Source organism: Arvicola amphibius, chromosome 6, assembly GCF_903992535.2.
Source record: "Arvicola amphibius chromosome 6, mArvAmp1.2, whole genome shotgun sequence".
Lineage (NCBI taxonomy): Eukaryota > Metazoa > Chordata > Mammalia > Rodentia > Cricetidae > Arvicola > Arvicola amphibius.
The window spans coordinates 93,543,222-93,564,597 of NC_052052.2; the positions used below are offsets into that span (position 1 = coordinate 93,543,222).

Sequence of the window (21,376 nt, forward strand, 5' to 3'; positions counted from 1 at the left end):
AGCCCCAGGGACAAGGGCAGACGCGGGCCCTACACAGTCCTGGGCCTTTAACTGCCTGAGGCTGCACATCACTCATGGCCTCTTCTGGCCCCTCACAGTGCCAAGCCTCAGCTGCCCTCCATGACCCCTTCATGCCTCCAAAACCAGTACCACCTGGGTAACTCTTACACTACCAAGTTTGGCTGCCAGGACAAGATACAACCTCAGCCACAGCTTGTGTGTGCTGACCCCGAGGAAACACTTTCCAGAAGATTCCACTTCACTGATGCTGCTCTCTTCTCAATGACCACTGACTTCTCAGCTCCAGCTGACTAGCAACGATTGTTACAGGAATGCAAAGGCTTCACTTCAGTGGTACCAGTCTCTTGTTAACCACGGCTGCTTCTTCAGGGCCAGCTAACCTGAACTGCAGCATCTTAATTCAGAATAACAAATGGCCCCATTAGCGTCTTTAACCTTCCCTCTGAAGCTTCACAAGCCAGGCCTCCATTGTCTGAACTGCTCTCAACATTCTTGGCTTCCAAGCTCCTACAGACCAGCTCACCGGGCTCTCAACATTTGATGCCTTTTTAACCCAAAGTTCCAAAGTCTTCTACAGTCCTCCCAAAACAATATGATCAGGTCTGTCTCAGCAATATCCCACTATCCTGGTACCAACTTCTCTTAGGATTTCTGTTGCTGTGATAAAACACCATAACCAAAGAAACTTGGGGAAGAAAGAGTTTATCTGGCTGACACTCCACAGCACTGGTCATCACTGGGGGAAGTCAGGACAGGAGCTCAAACAGGGCAGGAGCTGATGCAGAGGCCATGGAGGCGTGCTGCTTACTGGCTTGTTCCCCATGGCTTGTTCAGCCTGCTTTCTTACAGCAGCCAAGACCACCGACCCAGGGATGGCCCCACCCACAGTGGGCTGGGCTCCCACCGACCCAGGGATGGCCCCACCTACAGTGGGCTGGGCTCCCCCCATTGTTCACTGCTTGGAGAAAATGCCGTACAGCTGGGTCTCATAGAGTTATTTTCATCAGTTGAGGGTCCGTCCTTTCAGATGACACAAAGGGACGTCGTTTTCATTCTGTTCTGGGATGCTCAGAATTCATACACCTTTATCTATATGAACGTTTTCTTAAGCTAGCATACAAAATGATGAGGTTTGCTGCAGCATTTCCACGCGTCATTTGCTTTGTTCTTACTCTTCCTGTTCCTGCTTCAAGTGGGCCCACAATACACGAGGGTTTGAGTGAGTCCTAAAGTTTTCTGAGGTTGAAAGGACCAAGAGGCCAGCCTCGGGAGACATCCTAACTAAATTCTTTCTGGCATTATTTTATGCCCGCCACCCCTTGCCAGTGTGTGGTGTAGGAGGGCATTGCAGGACAGGAATCTGGCCCAGCCAGTCTCCCCCACACACCGCCTTTGCCCTAGCCAATGGCGAGGCCTTGGGTTAGCAGTGCCTTTCGTTCATTAGGGCTGGTAAGATGACTCAGCAGGGAGAGGCCTCTGCTGCCCTGACAACCTGAGTTTGATTCCTAAGAGTCACATGATGGAAGGAGAGGACTGTCTCCCTAAGTTGTCTTCTAACCTACACATATATACCCACCCACATATACAAATAGATAAACATAGTAAAACAATATTAAGAGTTGTGCTAATTAGGTAAAATCATAGTCGTGACATGCTCAGGACTATGTCTAGTGAATAAGTACTATATAAGAGATTGATTAAGATAATTAAGTACCGTTCTTATCTTTAACTTCTTATATCCCACCCTTGAAATCATGTACTATGTGGTTATGGACTCGTTTAGTCCACTAGGAGGCATGGTTCCAGTGGCAGATGGCACTGAGGCAAACTGATAGAGGTTTAAGCCACCAGACCTTGGGAGGTCCTCACAGTTCCAATGATGTCCTTGTCTTCCCTAGTCCACTCTGTGCTAAGGAAAGCATCCTGCCTCAGACCAGCGGGGAAGTCATATTACACATAGCAAATCTGAGTCTTCTGTTTGATTTTCTCTTTTGTGTATTTGGGGAAATAATACTTTGTAAATATGCTTTTCTTCAACTCACTATTGGCTCTAACACTCCCAGGTCTTACAAATGATGGTTACTCATCAGCTAGTTTGCTAAGCTAGTCAGAGGGCATGTAAAAATGAGGCCAGGGAGGTAGCTCAGTAGCGGAACACATCAACTTTTTGATGCATGCTTATTCTTTCTGTCTTGGATTTTGAAGACATAATCTCACTATGTAACTCAGGCTGGTTTTAACCACATGGTAATCCTGCTTTAGCTCCCTAAGTGCTGGGATGGGGGTGTGAGCCAACACTCCTGGCCTCTGTGTTTCTTTAAAACATCTGATATTTAAGATGTTTATGGTGTACTGTTGATAGGTCAATCCTTGCAGTTTCTGAGACCTGAGTTTCCTGGCCCTCTGGTCTAGTGGCTTATGCAGTTACTAATCAAAACCAATACCAGACTTGGGGATCACTGAGGATCAGTGCCATGTGGGACAGAAGAAAGAGGCAAGATTGGACAGAGAGAAAAATCACACCACTGTCCAGCCGTGTGATTCAGCAAGCTGGTGGGGCACCATTGAGATGATCCCTGAAGCCCCAGCACAGCTGGATGCCCTATTGGATGACTGTAGACACAGAGGGAAATACATCTGGCCAGAGCAGAGTGGCGGGGTCATCCCTGGGGGCATCTGTGCATCGCTTCTCCTTCCCTGCCACCCCACTAGCTTCCCACATGTCTGATCATCTCACAGAGCTTGCTTCAGCTTACTCTCTGGAAAGCCTGGGACTTGATTTACTGCTTTCAAAGTTTCTCACTGATGGAGGAGGAGACAGAGACTCCACTATAGGGGTGCCAGTCCCCTTCAAGGATTGCAGCCAAGCAATTGGGGTCCTGAGCTCCCTTCTCCATCACTGAATTCTCTGTATTGGGTTTTACCAATGCCTTCTCCCTACTTCAACCCCTCTTTTAGGGTGCTAGCTCTGCAACTGCTTCTGGGCATATCTGCCCCAGTTCCCACCACCCACCCCCGTCCTCAGTTGTAGCCATTCCAGGCCCAGAGGACCACGTACCAGCCAAGCTTCGCATTAGGGCCGTCAGTTCTCTTGCCGCTTTCAGTAAACACCACTGATTATAGGAAGCACTTGGGATCACTTGCAAACTTTCTACTTCATTCTCTTGCTCCTTCTCTTCCTTCTTTGCTGTTCTGGAGGTGGAAGCTAGGATGTCAGCCAAGCGCCTTGCCATGCACAAAAGAGCCAAGTTCTTTTGCTGTAAATGGTGATGCTATATGGATTCTCCTTGTCTTAGTGTTACAGATGGAAGCAATGTAATACAGCATCTGCATGTGCACATCCTCTGTGGCGTCCCAACTCTAAGAAGTGCTGTAAACCAGGGGGTCCAGCCTTTTTCTTTTTTTCTTTTTTTCTTTTTTTTCTCTTTTTTTTGGTTTTTCGAGACAGGGTCTCTCTGCAGCTTTAGAGCCTGTCCTGGAGTTAGCTCTTGTAGACCAGTCTGGTCTCGAACTCACAGAGATCCTCCTGCCTCTGCCTCCCAAGTGCTGGGATTAAAGGCGTGCGCCACCACCGCCCGGCTAAAAGAGCACCACACACTTAACAGGCTGAGCTACTGCCCAACTTGCTGGGTCCAGCCTTTTTCAACCACATTGCATGAGAGCGAATTGTCTTGAGCCACCCGCAGCACTACAGAGGAATACTGATTCCTTTCTAAGCCTGATTTTCTGGAGTTTAAGAAGAGAGTTAGAATGCTGGGGCTGCAGCCTAGTGGTGGAGTACTAGCCGAGCATGCGCAAGACTCTGGGCTGTAGCCAGCATCGTAAGAAAGGGGGGCGCTTCATTTGCTTATTAACTTAAATGTAGTCATCCTTTTGTTTTGTTTCTTTACCCCGAAAGCATTTAAAGCCAAAATAAATTGTATTAAAGGACAAATTGTTTGTTATCCCAAGCCAGGAACTTAAGGAAACTTTTCATTCATTCATTCATTCATTCATTCATTCATTCAGTTGTTTTTTTTCTAAAAGTCTCTCTCTCCCCCTCCCTCCCTTTCTCCCTTCTACTTCCTGTCCCTCTGATGTCCGGGTGGGTGGTGGTGGTGGCGGCAGTGACAGCGGTAGTGGTGGCGGTGGCGTCATTGGTGGCAGTGGTGGCAGTGGTTCAGTGCTTCATTGATTAAGAGGGCTTCTTGCTGTTCCTGAGGACCAGAGTTTGGTTCCCAGGACCCATGTCTGACAACTCAGCACTGCCAGTAACTCCAGCTCCAGGGGATCTGACACCCTCTCCTGTCTTCCGTAGATCTCTCTTTCTGCAGAGGTGACGTAAGCTAAAACAGACAAATCCACATACACCTAAATAAAAATAATCCTTTAAAAGAAATCATAGCCACAGGCACAGTAAGGATTACAGATACTTTAATCTTCCAAAACATTAAGTGCAATAAGACTTTACAATGCAGTGTTAATTTGTTGTTATGTGAAACTCTCAGTTCAAGCCTCTTTTTTTTTAAAAAAAAAAAAAAAGTGAACCCATGTTAACAGCAATTTTGAAATCCAGTTCACACATCACAGCCCTCTCTGCTGGAACCTTCCAGAGGCTGTGGATCTTTGAATGCCGTTCATTTTGCATGAGAAGAGCAGCAGATAAGAAATTGTAAACCTTGTTTTCAGCCCAAGGGCGAGGGGAACTGTCATCTTGAGGTTATGACGTCCATATATTTTGCAAGTCCGCTTCCAACAGGTATTTTCTTCAATGCACTGCAGGTCTAATAAGCCCACAGTCAGTTGTGAGAGACCCAAGAAGAGGAAATCTGTCTCTATTGATGATGCTATGACATCACGTGTACATAAACGTTTGAGCAGAAGGAAGAACACAGCACCAGTTGCTTATATTAGAAACACCGTTACAGCCATCCATACTGGCTGCATGTTAAAAGAAAACAGTTTCTGAGGATGCTCTAGGAATGAAACAGAAACCATGCAATAATATATAATGTGGGCAGGTAACATGGTGTAGTAAACAGTACTGAATAAAAATCATTTTCGTGTAAGCATAGCTAATGCAGTGACTTCCTTCCTACTGAGAATGTGTCGGACTCAGACCCCAGTGACTCGAATTAGCCATCAAGAATAGTTAACACGTTCACTTGTTCAAATTTAGCATTTGTGCAAATGAAAGCTCAGGTTATGGGTGCATTCAGGGGCCAGACAGGGCTTCTTTGATGTTCCAGAAGAGCTTGGTGACATTGGGAGCTCAGAAGTGTGAAAATTAGCGTTATCATTGGGTCCCAGAAAGCAGTGCCTCCAGGAGAATGCTGGCTTTGAACAGCACTTGGGAGCAGCGTCAACCTTTGTGTAGACAGTCCCTGTCCTGCCTGAGAGAGTAAACTGTGGTCTGCCACTTACTGTGAATATCTGAGTCGTGGGAGACAGCCTGCAGTGGAAAACAGCTGACTCCCTTGGGAGCTCAGAGGGTCCCAGCACAGAAGTCCTGGGACTCTTGCCCTCTAGAAAGACATCTACCGGTTCTGTGAGGGCTCTGAGCGTGGTGATTTGGTAAACTGGTTCATCACTACAACACTTGGGAACACCCAGGGTAATTGTGCCCTTTGGCCAGTTGGGGAGTGTTGCTCATCCATACTATGTTGCTCGAAAAGGAAGTAAATATTTTTACCAGCAATTTAAAGACTAGCTCTGAGGATTAGTTACCACTCCTGTTCTTTGCTCCTGAGGCAGGATCTCAGGGTGTAGCCTCAAACTCAAGGTCACCATGGTTCCTCCTCCCCAAGGGTGGATTAACAGGATGCACCACCATGAGTAATGACTTTTCTTATAATCTGGAAATTAAGCGTGGAAAAGGGAGAAAGCAAGATTGCTCAGATTGCCTTGTGCCTGTGGGCAGAGGTAAGAAACAACTGGATGCTAAAGATGTTTTAGCTTTGTTTTTTAAGGGCACCAAACATTAGATATTAAAGAAAAAACATTGTGGTTCTTGAAGTATTTGAATAAATCATTTTCCTGACTCACCTGTGATCTTTATAGTCTTAAAAGGGAAATTTTCGGAGTTGTGAGCCAAGAGTCGCAGAATGCAGCATGCATGTTTAAATACTTTATATCTGCAAAGAAACTGCCTTACCTTGTACACATATGCAACATTATTCATTTTTGGAAATTAATTTACAGAGATTCCTTGAAACAGGGATCTCCCATCACACGTTTAAAAAATGTAACCGTTCCTGAGCTAGCAAAATGTCTCAGTGGGCAAAGGGCTTGCTGGGAAAGCTTGAGAACCCGAGCTGGGATCTCGGGAACCCACGAAATGCCAGGTGGGAAAGCCCTTGGATGTAATCAAGGTGGACGGTGGAGATGGGAGATTCCTCAGGGTCTCAAGGGCCAGCTAACCTGGTGCCCAGTGGTGAACAAGAGATTCTGCCTCAAGGTGGAAGGCGGGATCTAGCACACAAGGTTGTTCTCTGACCTCCACAGGCATGCAGTGGCGTGCATGTGCCCAGAACATGAGTGCACACACAGGCATGCACTCAGGCACATATACACACACAAGATAAAAATACTATGTCTCTGCATAAGTTTCTCTGAGAGTGTTTTAGAAGACCCCCAGAGGTCCTCCCTCCTCACTCTTCCTCCCTATTCCTTCGCTCCTAAGCCTCCTCATCCTGTGTGTCTTCTTCCTTAGTTACCTGAGGCCCTCTTTCCGCATTTTTCATGAGGAGTGGTCTCACTGTGTAGCCCAAACTAACGTTGAATCTTCTCACCTCAGCCACCTGCCACTCTCGTCCTGAGATTAAACATGGGTACCACCACACCCATCTTGCTCAAGGTGGCTCAAAAGCACCAAGTTTCTCCCTACTCCCTGTGGAGGACCCAAGATTCCTTCCTGGTCAGTGTGAAGATAGCAAGGGTGGGGAGGGAAGAAGACCCCTGTGGATTTCTCCACATCGTGCTGTGGACTGAAAGGTCACCATTTGCCATCTCTGTAAGTCCATACATACTTGGGGACGTTGGGAGAGTTTCTTCTGTGAATTCTGTGTAAGTCATCAGGTATCATTACTGACTCATGTTTGGTGACACATTTGTGTCTGTGGGGCTGTGACTCAGCTGCCTTTCCTTGCACTTGTCACTGTCACACGGTGCCTAATATGCACAGAATGAGAGACTAGCTCAATAGCTCTGTGTACAGCTTGTGAGCTGTAGCCCTCCCAGAGCCACCCTGGTTAACCGTGGAATAGCAGTTCCCACAGTCCACGGGTACTTTGTCATGGCTCTGGGATGGGCAGTTTCCCTCTTCAACTTGACCAGTCTAGGATGGCTTGGGAAGGCGGTCTCAATGACAAGCTGTCTAGACTAGGTTGGCCTGGGGCCTATCTGTGGGAGTTCCTAGTTAGTGGGAAGCCCCGCCCATGGTGGGCAGCACCGTTCCCCAGGCTGGGGGAGAGTGAGCTCCTCCATTAAGTGCTCTGCTTTACCCCTGTGTGGTGTGAGCAGTCACTGACATCCCTGCCTTGGTGGACTGTAACCTGGAGTTGCGAGCCACTCACACTATTTTATCCAGCAAGCAGAGGTGAAACCGAAACATTTTTATCTCTCCACGGCTGACACATGTAGCAGACCTTCTCAGAGCGTCAGCCCCAAATCGTGAGCCAGAGACTTACCATTAGTTATGAATGCTTTGCCCTCCTTTAGGCTTGTCCCACCAGCTCCTGTAATTGAATTTAACCCATTTCTCTTCATCTACGTTTTGCCTCAGAGCTTCTTCCCTTGCTTTCATTGTGTATGTTCTCTGTGTCTGGCTGGCTGGCCAACCCCTGGCATCTTCTTCTCTTTCTTCCTCATTCTCTCTCCCTCCTCTGAAATCTAGATTCCTCCTACTTTTTCTTTCTGCCTGCCAGCCCCACCTGTCCCTCTGCTGCTAGCTGTTAGCCACTCAGCTTTTTATAGACCAGTCAGGCGCCTTAAGCAGGCAAAGTAACCCATCTTTACATAGTTAACCAAATGCGGCAACCTTTACATAATAAAGTAATATTTCACAACATAAACAAATGTAACACATCTTTACATAGTTAAACAAATATCCCACAGCATAAACAAATGTAGCACACCTTTATATAAAGTAATATTCTGCAAAATAAACAGATTAACACATCTTTACATAGTTAAATAAATATTCCACCACAGACACGTGCCTTCCTTTTCCTTGTGTGATGTGCTTCATTTATTCTGACATCAGAAGAACCTCTGAGCCTTCCCCCTCATCATAAACCAAATTGTAGTTTTTCTTTCTGCTTTCAAAGTACAAACATTCAGTTTCTAATCCAAGAACTGAGAGTCCTGCTGTAATTGTGAACAAAGCAGTAAGCGTGGGAAGGTCCACACTGCAGAGCATCTGTAAGACATCCCTTGGGTCATTCCCCACCCCCTTCCTAAGTGTATGGGTGTTTTGCCTGCATGTCTGTCTTTGCCGCTGTGTGTGCCTGGTACCCACAGAGCCAAAAGAGGGTGTCTGAACCCCTGAAACTGCAGTTACGGATAATCGTGAGATGCTTTGTGGGTGCTGCGAATCATACTTGGTTCTTCTAAAAGAACAGCAAGCACTCTTAACCACTGAGCAGTCTCTCCAGCTCCTTGAGTGGCTTTCTGAATTTACTCAACATATTTATGTTTTAAACGTACTTTACATGCTAGGGACACGTGTTGGGGATTTTGTAGAAGGACAGAGCCACTTGTTGGTTCCTGCTGCCCAGAACCAAAGTAATCACACAGAAACTGTATTAATTAAATCATTGCTTGGTCTATTAGCTCTAGCTTCTTCTTGGCTAACTCTTACATATTAATTTAACCTATTTCTATTAATCTGTATATGGCCACATGGCTGTGGCTTACTGACTAATGTTCTGGCATCTGTCTGTCTGTCTCCGGCGGGGCTACATGACATATCCCTTACTCCGCCTTCTTCCTCCCAGCATTTCCCTGCCACCTCTATTCCTTGCACAGGCCCAAGACAGTTTCTTTATTAAGCAATGGGATTCACTACATACAGAGGGGAATCCCACATCAAGATTTGATTGTGAACAAAACAGCAACAGTGGTCCCTTCATGGGACTTATATTTTGCAAAGATGCTGCACTGCCTGAGTTGAGTCCTGTGTGAGTGAAGCTCAAAGGATGATTATTGACTGGAAATAGAAAGCCTAAGACCCTGCTAGGATGCAGAGAGAATGAGACAAAGCAGGAGGCGAGGATGTGAAGGATGAGAGGATGAGAAGGCTCCGGGCATCCCCACGTGTTCTGGGCACATGGTGAAGGAAGAATTGGCCCGCAAGTTAAGAAAGAGAACCAAGAGAGAGAAACTAGACAGGTACCTCAGAAGCCAAGTTGAAATTAGACAGCAAAGACCTTGAAGAAGGTCACATTCTCTATGGGAAGACTGAGAAGCATCTGCCACCTTTACCAACCCCTGAGCCATTGATGATCTTAGTGAGGGCAGGTGCCCTGAAAAGGTAGAGGGCAAATTTAGTGGGGACAGAAGTTCCAGAGTGAATGGAAGACAAGGAAAGCCATAAACCAAATGCAGATAGTCAGGAAGCTGGTCAAGAGGTCATAGGTGAAGAAGGATATGAGCCAAATACAGGCATGGGTTCAGTTCACCTTCTTCATTTGAGCAAGAGAGAGAGAGAGGAGGGAGGGAGGTGTACGGGTGAACCACAGTGGAGGTCAGAGGACGGTCTCGGCTTCCAGTCCTTGCTTTCCTCCCTGTGGGAGGCAGGGTCTCTTATATTTTTCACAGCTTCTACAAGGCCATCTGGTCCTCCTACCTCCAAGGATTCTCCTAGCTCTTCCTCTGGTTGAGAGGAACCTGTGCAGACTCGTGCACCCCATTCCTGCATGGCTTCCACTGCTCATGCGTGCACAGCAAGGTGTTTACTCACTAAGCCACCTCCTCAGACCCCGAGTTTTATTTTCTGATATAAAACTTTTCAAACATGAAGGAAATTTACATCATTTTGAGGTTTTGCTGAATTATTTGAAAGTAAATGACATGTACATAGTGTTTCTCTCTAAATACTTCATTTTGCTAAATACTTCTGTTTGCTTCTCTGAAACGTAGGTCTTTTAACCTTTAACAAAAATAATGGATGATTAATCCGTCCCTCTTGACCACTAAATACCTAGTGAAGGCATCTGCACAGGTCTCCAGTTGGCCTCAGTTGGTGCCTGTGGGGGAGGGAGTGTTTGGGTCTTTGTTCAGTTTCATGAAGGAATCTGAAGCCCACTTAGACATTGTCGTGGAGTCCTGAACTGTAGAAGGAACGGTGGGCTGTGTCCCGCCACCCGGCTAGCTTTACCCAAAATAATTACACGGAAACTGTATTCTTTTAAATACTGCCTGGCCCCTGGCCCCTGGCCCCGTTATCTGTAGCTTCTTATTGGTTGATTCTCATATCTTGCTTTAACCCATGTTTAGTAATTTATATAGCACCACGAGGTGGATCGCTTACCAGGAGAGATCCTAACCTGCGTCCATCTCGGAGAGGAGAAGCATGGTGACTCACTATGGCGACTGCCTGAAGCATCTCCCCAACTCTGCTTCCTTTCTCCCACAATTCTGTTCTGTCTACTCCACCTACCTAATTTTCTGAAGTAACACATAGACACTTCTCCATCACTGAACTGAGGGGAGACAGTGATACCTGAGAACTCAAGGTAGATCCTGGGATAAAATGGAGGGGGGTTCTGGAAAGAGCCTGACCCTCACCCTGTGCTGAATTTGAAGCAGGCAGTGAAACCTAACCGGAGACTACCTGAAGATCTGACAGCAGGAAGTAGAGGTCATTCCCTGCCAGCGGCACCTTTTGTAGGATGAATTGTATAAGGGGAGAGTCCAGGTCTCTCTATTACATGTTATGCTGGCACACACAGTGCTTGGCATGTAACAGATACTCAGTAAACATGTTTTATAAATGAATGTCGAGAGTACAGATGGGCTAAGATTTCAGGGAAACCGAAATATTCAGATTACAAACACTACTTCCACACTACCTCATTCTCATCAAAACCCTGTCATCAGTCATTTTGTTCCCTTGAAAATGGTTTTGTTTTCCAAATGCAGGAGTCAGAGAAGTGGAGCATTTCATCTGAGATCTCGCAGCTTTTGAATGGGTCCTGGCAGCGTGCGATTAGGTCATGTAGTATTCCTGTGTTCTGTAGGCATTAGCTTAGAATCACTGGTGTGCAGGTTGCCTCTAGAACACTGGTTCTCAATCTGAGGGTCATGACCCCCTCGCGGTTGAATGACCCTTTCACAGGGTTACGTATCAGATATTTACATTATGATTCATAACAGTAGAAAAATTTCAGTTATGAAGTCATAGCAAAATAATTTTATGGTGAGGGTTCACAATCTGAGGAACTATGTTAAAGGGTCACCGTATGAGGAAGGTTGAAAACCAGTGCTCTAGAAGTTTCTGTCCTTGGTGTTAGGAGTTTGTGAGCAGAAGGATGGAAAGATGTCTCATCAGTTAAGGGCACTTGCTCTCCAGAGGCCTCCATTCTGTTCCCAGCACCCACACTGTGGCACACAACCATCATTAACTCCAGTTCTAGGAGATGCAACACCCTCTTCTGATACCCTGGGGCACAAGGCAAGAACCTCATGTGCATAAAATAAAATAAATCTATAAATAAAAACCTTAAAAAAAAAGAGTTTGTGTGCAGAGCTGCCTGGGTCTACTGGGTCGGCTCCAGCACTCAGTACCTGGAACACTTTCCCAGGCTCCCATCCAGAACTCCAGCCAATGGGTACAACTTTCTCTCCTGCAGAATTGCTGATCCTTAAGTTCTTTCTTCGTTCTTAGTATCAAAGGCAGTTTGGCAGCACTGACGTGGAAAAGGTGGGCTTTGATGTGATTTGTGGCTTTGCGCGTGTTTATACACTCAGGAGTTTGAGGTTCATTTAATCTGTGTTTTTCAAAGTATTCATCAAAGAGCCCCATGGGAGAATGGAACCTTTGAGAACATGTGACACTTGTTGACAGAATGCATCAAAGTTGGTTGTTTTTGCCGTGTTATCTAGACTTGGAGACAGGGAAGCTGTAGTGTGTAGTGGGCGTATTTTCAAAAACAAAAGCTTGGCGATTTCATGTACCACTCAACTTCTTTAGCATGGGTCATTGGGACTATGGGTAGAGCCTCTGGGAGCCAGGCTCTCTGTGGCTCTACAAAGACACTTATCTCGGCATGCCTTGGTTTTTGTAGTACTGGGATTGAACCTCTCTCCTTCTGCATGTGTGGTAAGTGCTCTGTCATCCCTGACACCTTCTTAAGGATAAAGATGTGAGTGGGAGAGGTGATGAGCCACTGCCCTGCCTTGGGGGCCTCTAATAGCCTTCCATGTCTGCAAAAATAATTCCTGTCCTAGAGCGACCCCCAGAATGGACACTAGGACGCGGCTGTGAGGAGTTTGGAACAGGGGCAGATAGATGTGATGCTACAGTTTCTTCCCAAGGTTTTGAGTGAGCGCTTGCATTCCCAACATTGGTAACTGAGAAAGAGTGGGGTTCAGTACAGACTGTGGCATGGGGTCTTTTGACATGCTTTCCCTTGCCATCCTCACAACTTTATTCTAGGTGGGCATTTGGGTACTCTGTTTTCTGGGAAGTGAAACTAAAATATAAAGTGGGTTAGTTAACTTACCCCAAATCCCACAGCATGTAAATGGCTACCCAAGGATTTGTGCTTCATCTCCCTGGCTCATGAGCCCGTTCCCTCCCTCACGCAGTACAGATGCCCCCAGACTGAGTTAAGACCCACTCATCCACCTTCCCCTACTGGCAAACAACACACTTTTTAATCCCTTAAATCGCTGTGGGAAATTTCCTTTCAGCCAAGAACTGTTAGCCACCTGTTGTGCGTTAGCAAACCTCAAGTCAAATTATTGGCTTCAAATTATGCTCCACTCATCTATTTAAAGTAACAAGCTGAGATGAAACTCGGTGGAAGAAATTAGACTGAGCTCAAGTAGACAGCTCAATTGTTATCTGTAAGGAAAGGGGCCGAAGCATCTTTGAGATTTGTCAGAACTCTGCATAGCAAAAACCAGATAGACACTGTTCAGTTCTAATGAGGAGAGCCAAGGACGTTTTGTTCTTAGTGAGTTAAATATCCCCAGACTTAATATTTACCACTAAAAAGTCCAATTAGAACATTTTTGCTAATGTTTCAAAGACTCAAAATAGGGGTTGGGGAGATGGCTCCATGAGCAAGAGCACTTGTTTGGTGATGTGAAGACCGGGGTTTGAAAGCCCCTTGCCCATGTAAAACACCGAGCAAGGCTGTGTGTGCCTGCAACTCCAGCACTGAGGGGAACAGACAGGCAGATCCTGAGAGCTTCCTGGCCAGCAAGCTTAACCAAGATGGTGAGTTTATAGATGGTCATTGAGAAACCCTGCCTCGAGGCGATGACACCCAAAGCCCTTCTTGGTCTCTGTACACTGGCACAGGCACGCTCTGTACACTGGCACAGGCACACACCCCCATGTGCGCAACACATATACATACCAGAATAACCCATCTACAACCCTTGACTGTTGGTGAGCACAGTGGGTAGGGCACCCACAACACTGGAACTGTGGTGTTGATGCTACCCTGGAGGTTTCATCCCTGTGTCATAGACGTTAAAAGGCTCATTTAGAATCTTCCCCCATTGTAAAGGCCCCTGTGGTGGTACCCATAGTTTATCAATAACTGCTTCCAAGAGGAAGTAGCTCCCTCTTGTGGCTTGTTGGCATACGACCCAAGTCATGTGTGTCTTTGCAACCCTGAGACTTGATGGCAGGCAGAATCTGGCCAGGGAACTCCAGCTTCTTTGTAGCTCAGGCCCCTTCATGCCCACTGAAGTCTAGACGAAAAACAGAATAGCTAGGCCCCTAGTACCAGGCTTTCAGCAGCCTCTTCGTTACCCTCCACTACACCAGCTTCAAGATCAAGGGATGAGGTCATCCTCAGGCCTTCTGGGGAATAAGAAGGACCTAGGTGGGCTGTCCCTGCAGCTGAAAGGATTTCCTTTCTTGCCTTGTGCTTCTGTATCCAATTTTGACATTATGGATTAGTTGAGCTACTGAAAAAAAATTCTCTCTTTAGTGATAAGATTGAGTGTTCTACCGCAGCTTCCAAGGTGAGGTTTTTTTTTCATTTTTTATTATTTTTATTTTTTGTTTTGCAGGAGAGGTTACAAGGGCAGAGGGAAAATGTGGAGGAGGGATGGGGAGGTGAGTGGGATGGGGAGCATGATGTGAAATTCACAAAGAATCAATAAAAAGGCTTTTTAAAGATTATATATATGGAGAACACAGACCAGAGGGGTGGGAAACACCAAGTGATTGTTTTCCGAAAATAAAGCCTCAAGAATTAGAAATTCTACTTTAAATAAGCCCCACAATTAGAAAGGCCAAGTTTCACAGTGATCTACCATGTTTTGACGGCTGTTTTTCCTTTCTCTCTCTCTTTCCTGTCTAGTACATAGTGGAATGTCACGGGGTCACCCTTCTTCCTCAGTTCTTGGGAATGTACCGGCTTAATGTCGATGGAGTGGAAATATACGTGATTGTTACCAGGAATGTGTTCAGCCACCGTTTATCTGTGTATAGGAAATACGACTTAAAGGTGAGATTGCCTTCGGTCATTTGCCTTAAGTGGCTCCAGCTTACCCATCCATATTGTATATGTTATAGTTAATTGTGTGAATGAAATAATTCAGAGGCACCTTGAGTTCGTATCTCAGTCCACACTGCTACAGTCATGTCAGCCAATGCCGTGTAGTGGTCTGTGTGCTGGGAATAGTTGATGAGTGGAACAGACCCGGGCAGCAAGATAGCCCAGCAGGCAAAAGCACTTGCCCCACAAACCTGATGCCCTGAGTTCACGCCTCAGACTCCAAGGTAGAAGAAAAGAACAGGTTCCCCAAAGTTGACCTCTGACCTCCACTTAGACATGCCCAGAACACACACACTACAGTAAATAAATAAATAAAAACAACAACAGAACAAATCTTTAAGGATTATATACATATAAATTTTTTTCATTTTATATATATTGTGTATATATGAACATATATACATATTACTATTATTATTACTTTAGGGAAATGATACGCGCTGTGGGTAGGAATGAACAGGGAAGGCCACACTATTTTGTTAACAGTAAACAAGTATTCTATTGCTGAGCTATAGCCTCAGCCCCTTTTCTTCTTATTTTTAGAGAGGGTCTCACTCAGTTGCCCAAGCCAGCATTAAATTCACCCTGAAGTCAAAATAGGCCTTGAACTGTAATCCCGGCCTCGGCTTGCTGAGTGGCTGAGATCACAGGCCTGTTCCCCCAGCTGGCAAGGCCTACATTGCTAAGCAGGACATGCGGGCACCAGTAGAGAGCATGCAAGAAATGGGGGAAGATTCACGACAAAGGAGACAGGAGATCCCAGAGACTGGACATCTCAAAGATGGCAGGAAGACGGGGAGCACTGGAAACTGTGGCTGCAGGGGCATGATCAGAGATTTACAAGTTCAGACTCAGCCAACTGTAGTGTGATTGCATAGCAAAACAGAGAGGGTTGCATTTCTATTTTTTAAAGAAAGTTTTATTGATGTATCATGTGTGCAGTCTGTCTTATCTATGCATTTGCAGTATAGTGACCAAGTTCAGCAGGAACCACAGAGACTTTATGGACCACGGAGCTAAATATATTTACCCTATGACCCCTGCAAAGGTTTTTTTTTTTTTTCCCCTTGATCTGTGGTACTTGAGTATCAGGACTTTTCTTTTTAATCTTAGAACTCATTCACATGCACAAAAGAGGACCCTAAAAAGGTTTGTCTTGTATAGGTTCTGTCTGTGGATATCTACAGTATTAGAAATGGATGCAGGGGCTGGAGAGATGGCTCTGTGTACTTGCTGTTCTTCCAGAGGGCATGGTTAGTTCCCAGCATCCAGCAACTCATGACCACCTGTGGCTTCACCTCCAGGGGAATCTAATACCCTCTTCTGGTCGCTGCAGGTTATCCCACTTACCCTTACACATAAATTAAGTAAAGAAAATCTTTGCTTAAAAGAAATTTATGAGAATATTAAACATAAAATTATAAAATATTGAAATTTATATTAATATTATGAATAGCTACCTTAAATAATGAAAAGGTATTATGTATTAGTGGATTTTTATGAAAATAGCTATTTTTAAAAAATGAAATATTAGTCAGACAAACATCATGATTTTGCTTTTCTTTTCTTTTTTTGCGGGGGTGGTTATTCAAGACAGGTTTTCTCTGTGTACCCCTGGCTGTCCTGGAACTCACCCTGTAAACTAGGCTGGCCTCAAACCCAGAGATCCAGCTGCCTCTCGTCTGTGGGGCTAGGATTAAAGGCGTGTGCTCCCACCACGCAGCATGTTTTATTTTAGTTAAATCTGTTCTCTGAGTTTCATGTGTGTACATGGTGCATTCCATTCTCGCTCAGCCTTCCCTCCCGCCCCTTACTTCATATCTCTGCAGTGTCTGCATTCATGTGAGAGAGTTGGGGTGTCATAGCTGATCCTGCTGTCAGTAGAGTGTGCTGTTATTTGATTGGGTATTGTTTGGTGGGAAAGAATCTGAACTCACACAAATATATAGTTGGAAAAGAGAGGGATAATTGTAGACATCATTGGATAATACACCAAAACGTAACAGTAATATCTCCAATCTTGTTACACTGAGGAATTTGTACCCTGTTCATTAAGATCTGTTGTCAGTTGCATGCACTGGTCCACGTGTGTGGTTTTTAGTTATACATGTCTCACTGAAGACATATTTGTTTCTTTTTTAATTTATTTTATGTGCATTGGTGTGAAGGTGTCAGATCCTCTGGAACTGGAGTTATAGATATTTGTGAGCTGCCATGTGGGTGCTGGAAATTGAGCTTAGGTTCTCTGAAAAAGCAGCCAGTGGTCTTAACTGCTGAGCCATCTCTCCTGCCCTGACATAGTTGTTTCTTAATTAACATAGTATCCCAATGTCAGCATATCGAATTATGCAGTATCAAAAGTCATGTGACCATCAGCATCAGCCACATTGAAAGTCTTTCACATGGGAAAACTGAGGACAAATACAGTTTCTCAGAAGTCTAGTTTTCATTGATAGCATTTTAATCGCTGACCTCAAATCCTGTCAGTCATGTGGAATGACAGAACACAGCTCATCCAGACCCTTGCGGCCCCATCTATTGTTAAGCAGGTGTTTTCCAGTTCATTTGTGGTTTTCTCAAATAAAAATGTGTTCTGGAAAAGAAGGTAACTAATTCATAACTGTTCCTTTCAGAAGAATGGCTCTGGGCAGCATCCATTGCTTAAACAGACATGCTATATGCATTTCCAATCTGATTTTCTCTCCGAAGCTAACCAACTCCTTTGCTCTAGTCTAATATCGGTTCCCTTCATGATTGGCCACTTTAATGGTCCAGGATGATAGCTGTGGATTTGACAGTGATCGAGGTAATGAATATCATAGCATTTCAGGCATCTGGTGCTGGGGAAAAGGAATCCGTAACTCTGTGATCTTTCTCCAGCCAGTTCAGTAAACACATGGCGAGACACAAAGAATTGAGTTAAGGATTGCTGAATTCACATATTTAGGACTCTAATGTAAGAATCAACTTGTCTATGTATTCCTTGGATTTTCTTTTGAATTAAAACCTTCCACAAAAAGGCAACTTTCTCTGATTGAACTCTGCCTGCCCCCCAAACCCCCATCTCCCATCAGACATTTTGGCTAACACACCTCTGAGAGGCTGCTTTTGAAAACTGGTGCAGCCGACTGGGTGCCAGGAGATCAAGGGCTGTGTTTTCTTCCACTTTTTACCCCTGTGCCAGCACAGGGCCTAGAACAAAAGAGACATCGGGAAGCCTGTGGCTTTGAAGGAGTCTCCAAAGTGAAGGGAGTCAGAGAGCGCTCACAGAAGGTGTGCTGGGAGCTCAGTGGAACTCTCCTTCAGTCACTACCTGGGGAGAGAACAGCACCATGGTGCGGGGAAGGCGTCAGAGGCAAGGATGCTCCACACCTGGAGGTCATGACATGGGCAAAGGGGCATTCCGTGCTTTTGTTGCCAAAATCTTCCTTTTGAAGATAGTGAAAGCAGCCATTTCTAGCAACTGGTACGGTTCTGATCAGTGTTTAACCAGTGAATGTTCAAGTGATGCCAGACTCTCTGGTTTCCAAGCAGGAAGGTAAGGTCCAGAGAGAATGATGAGCCAGACAAAAATGACAGGAGGGGGTTGGAGAAGAGTGAAGAGTAGATAAGAACACTTGTAGGGGGAGCCACAGACCAGGCGAGGTCTGTTGGGGCAAGGGGGACACACTGAGGGTGGACAGAGCTGGGTTTGTCTCACACTGTGTACACCTCATGCAAGTCCATCCATTCTGACCACTTATTTGTGTTTCAGGGCTCTACAGTGGCTAGAGAAGCTAGTGACAAAGAAAAGGTAAGCACCATCATGCCTCCTCCCTGTCCGGGGAGCACTGGGTGTGGTTCTTCCCATTCCCCCGCTGCTGCCGCCAGCACAGCCCGCACCCCTGCAGCCTTCATCACCTTCCTCAGTGACTATCTGATGCTGTACCTACTAGTTATGTGTGCAGTTGACACACATGGGTCACAGACAGCCGGCTCTGCACGGACAGCTGCCTGTACTGTCAACTGAAATGGAAATTCCAACTCAGAATGTGGGTCCTAGGGGTTGAGGAACTTGGGTCCCGAGGCCTCTTTACCCCAGTTCACCGTCTGTGACCTTGACTGTGATCTTTGCCTCTGTTCATTTTCTCGGCCATTACATATTGACTTCAAATTTCTTTTCGAGTATACAGTGGTAAGATGAGGTCAGAGTTGGTTTTGATTTTTAAAGTGAAATATGAAAAGACTATAAAAGACTATATAAATCAAGTAACACTTGAATCTCATTTGCTTTCTTTTATAGAATTACAGACTTGAATGGGTCAGTCTATAGGGGACATTATAAAGTGGCTTTTCAGTTTTAAAAGTTAAAAATATAATATTTCAGTATTGGTAAATAAGATCCGGGCTGCGATGGGATTGATAAAGCAGAAAGAGAGTTGGTTAGATGCTAGTGAAACATTCCAAGTGACAGCCGTAAATGACCATGTGTGTTTATGCTTTATAAGATACATTAGATGTTAACAGGAAACAGCTCATCATGAACAACTAAGTTCTTAGTTGTGATTATTTGCAGAAGTCTTCCTGAGAGATCTAAGTTTTAAGTCAGTTTGAAGATTGTAATTAGTTCAGATTGGTAGATGGAGACATAAAAAATTGGATCCAATTTTGTTAAAAGTGATTACTTGGAAGAGATGTGGATATTTAGGATTAAGTGGTTTCATGTTGAAAAGATTTTTAACAACTATAACAGATCGGAGCACAGATAGAGAGATAATTCAAATCTGTTGGGTTATGGCAGAAGTACAGTTCATTACAGACATTTATTTAATGAAAGACTAGAAATAAGCTTTGGGCTGTTAAATTTTTAAAAACTGCCATTCTAAGCAAAATAAAAAAATAGTTTCATATGTGATTCTTTTTCAAAATTAAATACTTTTAAGTTAAGAAAAAAATTGGAAAATGGCTTCCTACATGTAGATCTAAATTAGCCCAGATTGACACATTGATTGACAGACTGGGGGAAAGGCTTGCCTGGATTCTTGAATATTCCTACATACCAGCCTCAGAAGGGTCTTCTCTGTACTATCTCTTTAAAGTTAGACTCTAGGATTTTAATTTTTTTCTTAATTTCTTTTAGAATATTATTTTGTTTCAATTTGAATTTTATGAATTTGCACATCTACTGTGCTGTGTTCATTCAGAAGTGTGTGCATATGTGCACACAAGCATGTGTGTGCACGAACATGTGTTTTCATGGTTACTGTCCCAGCCTCAGGGACTGAAATAATGGGTCACTCAGTCACATCCTGCATGAAGGCTAAATACGGTGCTAAAACAATTTACCCAGGGTCCTTTTTTTTAAGTAATTAAGTAAATGATCTGGTTTCAGATCATTTTTAGCAGAACAACCCATTTATATATTTATATTTCCTCCACCTTCATGCATGATTTCAAGTGTTTGATTTGGTACACAGACAGTCCTGGGCCCTGGGCCTCCTGCTATGCAAACACCGTTGTTGCTGAGGCTGACACTCTTGCCTTGAGGAAGAACCCAGGGCTTTGCACTGTGTTGGAGGTTTGGGGATCTGACAACTCTTCCCTGAAAGGTCAGAGGCTTTCTAGGGCTACCTCACCTATCCATGTATGTTTCAGATTCTAACTGGGAAGGGGAGGAGAAATCGCTTGCACATATGGGATGCAAAGGCCATCAAAACTGACAGTCACCCAGGAGAATCTGGTCCACTATCTGGGAGCTTACTGATAATCCAGAAACAGTTGCAACCATTTAGTGGAATGCATTGCCATAGTTGAACTCGGACACACTGGGCTTTTAGGGTCTTTTTTTTTTTTAACTGTTTTCTTTTCCTCTCCTTTCCCCCCTCCCCCATTGGTTTTTTTTTTCCTTCCAGGATAAGTTAATAGTTTTAACTATTCTTTAAAAGCATAGCCCTTTGTGGGAGTTCCTGAGTAAAACCTTAAACACCTTCAGAATAATCATTGGTGCCTGTGGTTTGAAGTACTTGGGGAAGGCTGAGAATGCTTTATTTCCTATCTTTTAGCCTCTTAGACAGGAAAGCTCGTCACTGCGGCTGTAATTGCCATGTGTCGCTGTTCAGAACCATCGCCGTTCTGCAGAGCGCCCTTCCCAGACTCTCCACTGGCAAAGCTCAGCTTAATTAGTGATCGCAGTTCTTCCCCTTCCCCGGGACCCGTTCACTGCAGTCATTATTTAATTTCCCATACTTTTCACTTGTTGATGACAAGTTTAGAAACTGTCATTTTCAATGTTTAGTGATATAGGTGCAGACAAGTCCCATCCCTTGAATTTCTTCTTGACACACAATTAGTGTGATTTATATTAGCATAATAATGGAGCTGGAACTGGAGGAGATAAAGTCCCGTATTCTAACAATAATGGAATGACTTTGTGGCAACAAGTATCAGAACATGCATGTTCAGATGTCTAGAGGGTTTTTTTTTTTTATGGGAACAGTTCTTAAAAAAAAATATTGTCAAATTCTGACAGCTGCTATGACTTGTTTCATTCCCTAATTCTTTTCTTTTTAGTGGAAGGGCATCTTCCATTCATGACTCCAGCAGTTTCCCCCGCTCTAAAGGAGACAGAAATGTGAATCTCCCTGGTGGTCGAC

The 21,376-nt window shown here is 44.7% G+C and overlaps 1 protein-coding gene across 2 annotated transcripts in view; it reads left to right on the forward strand.

Moving 5' to 3' along the window:
- The window catches only part of Pip4k2a (phosphatidylinositol-5-phosphate 4-kinase type 2 alpha), a 164,480-nt gene that overhangs the window by 123,856 nt on the left and 19,248 nt on the right, over positions 1-21,376 (forward strand). For both annotated transcript variants that reach the window (XM_038333403.1, XM_038333404.1), the window contains exons 5-6: positions 14,547-14,693; positions 18,499-18,537. In XM_038333403.1, coding sequence (XP_038189331.1) covers positions 14,547-14,693; positions 18,499-18,537 — 186 coding nt within the window. The remainder of the gene's footprint in view (positions 1-14,546; positions 14,694-18,498; positions 18,538-21,376) is intronic.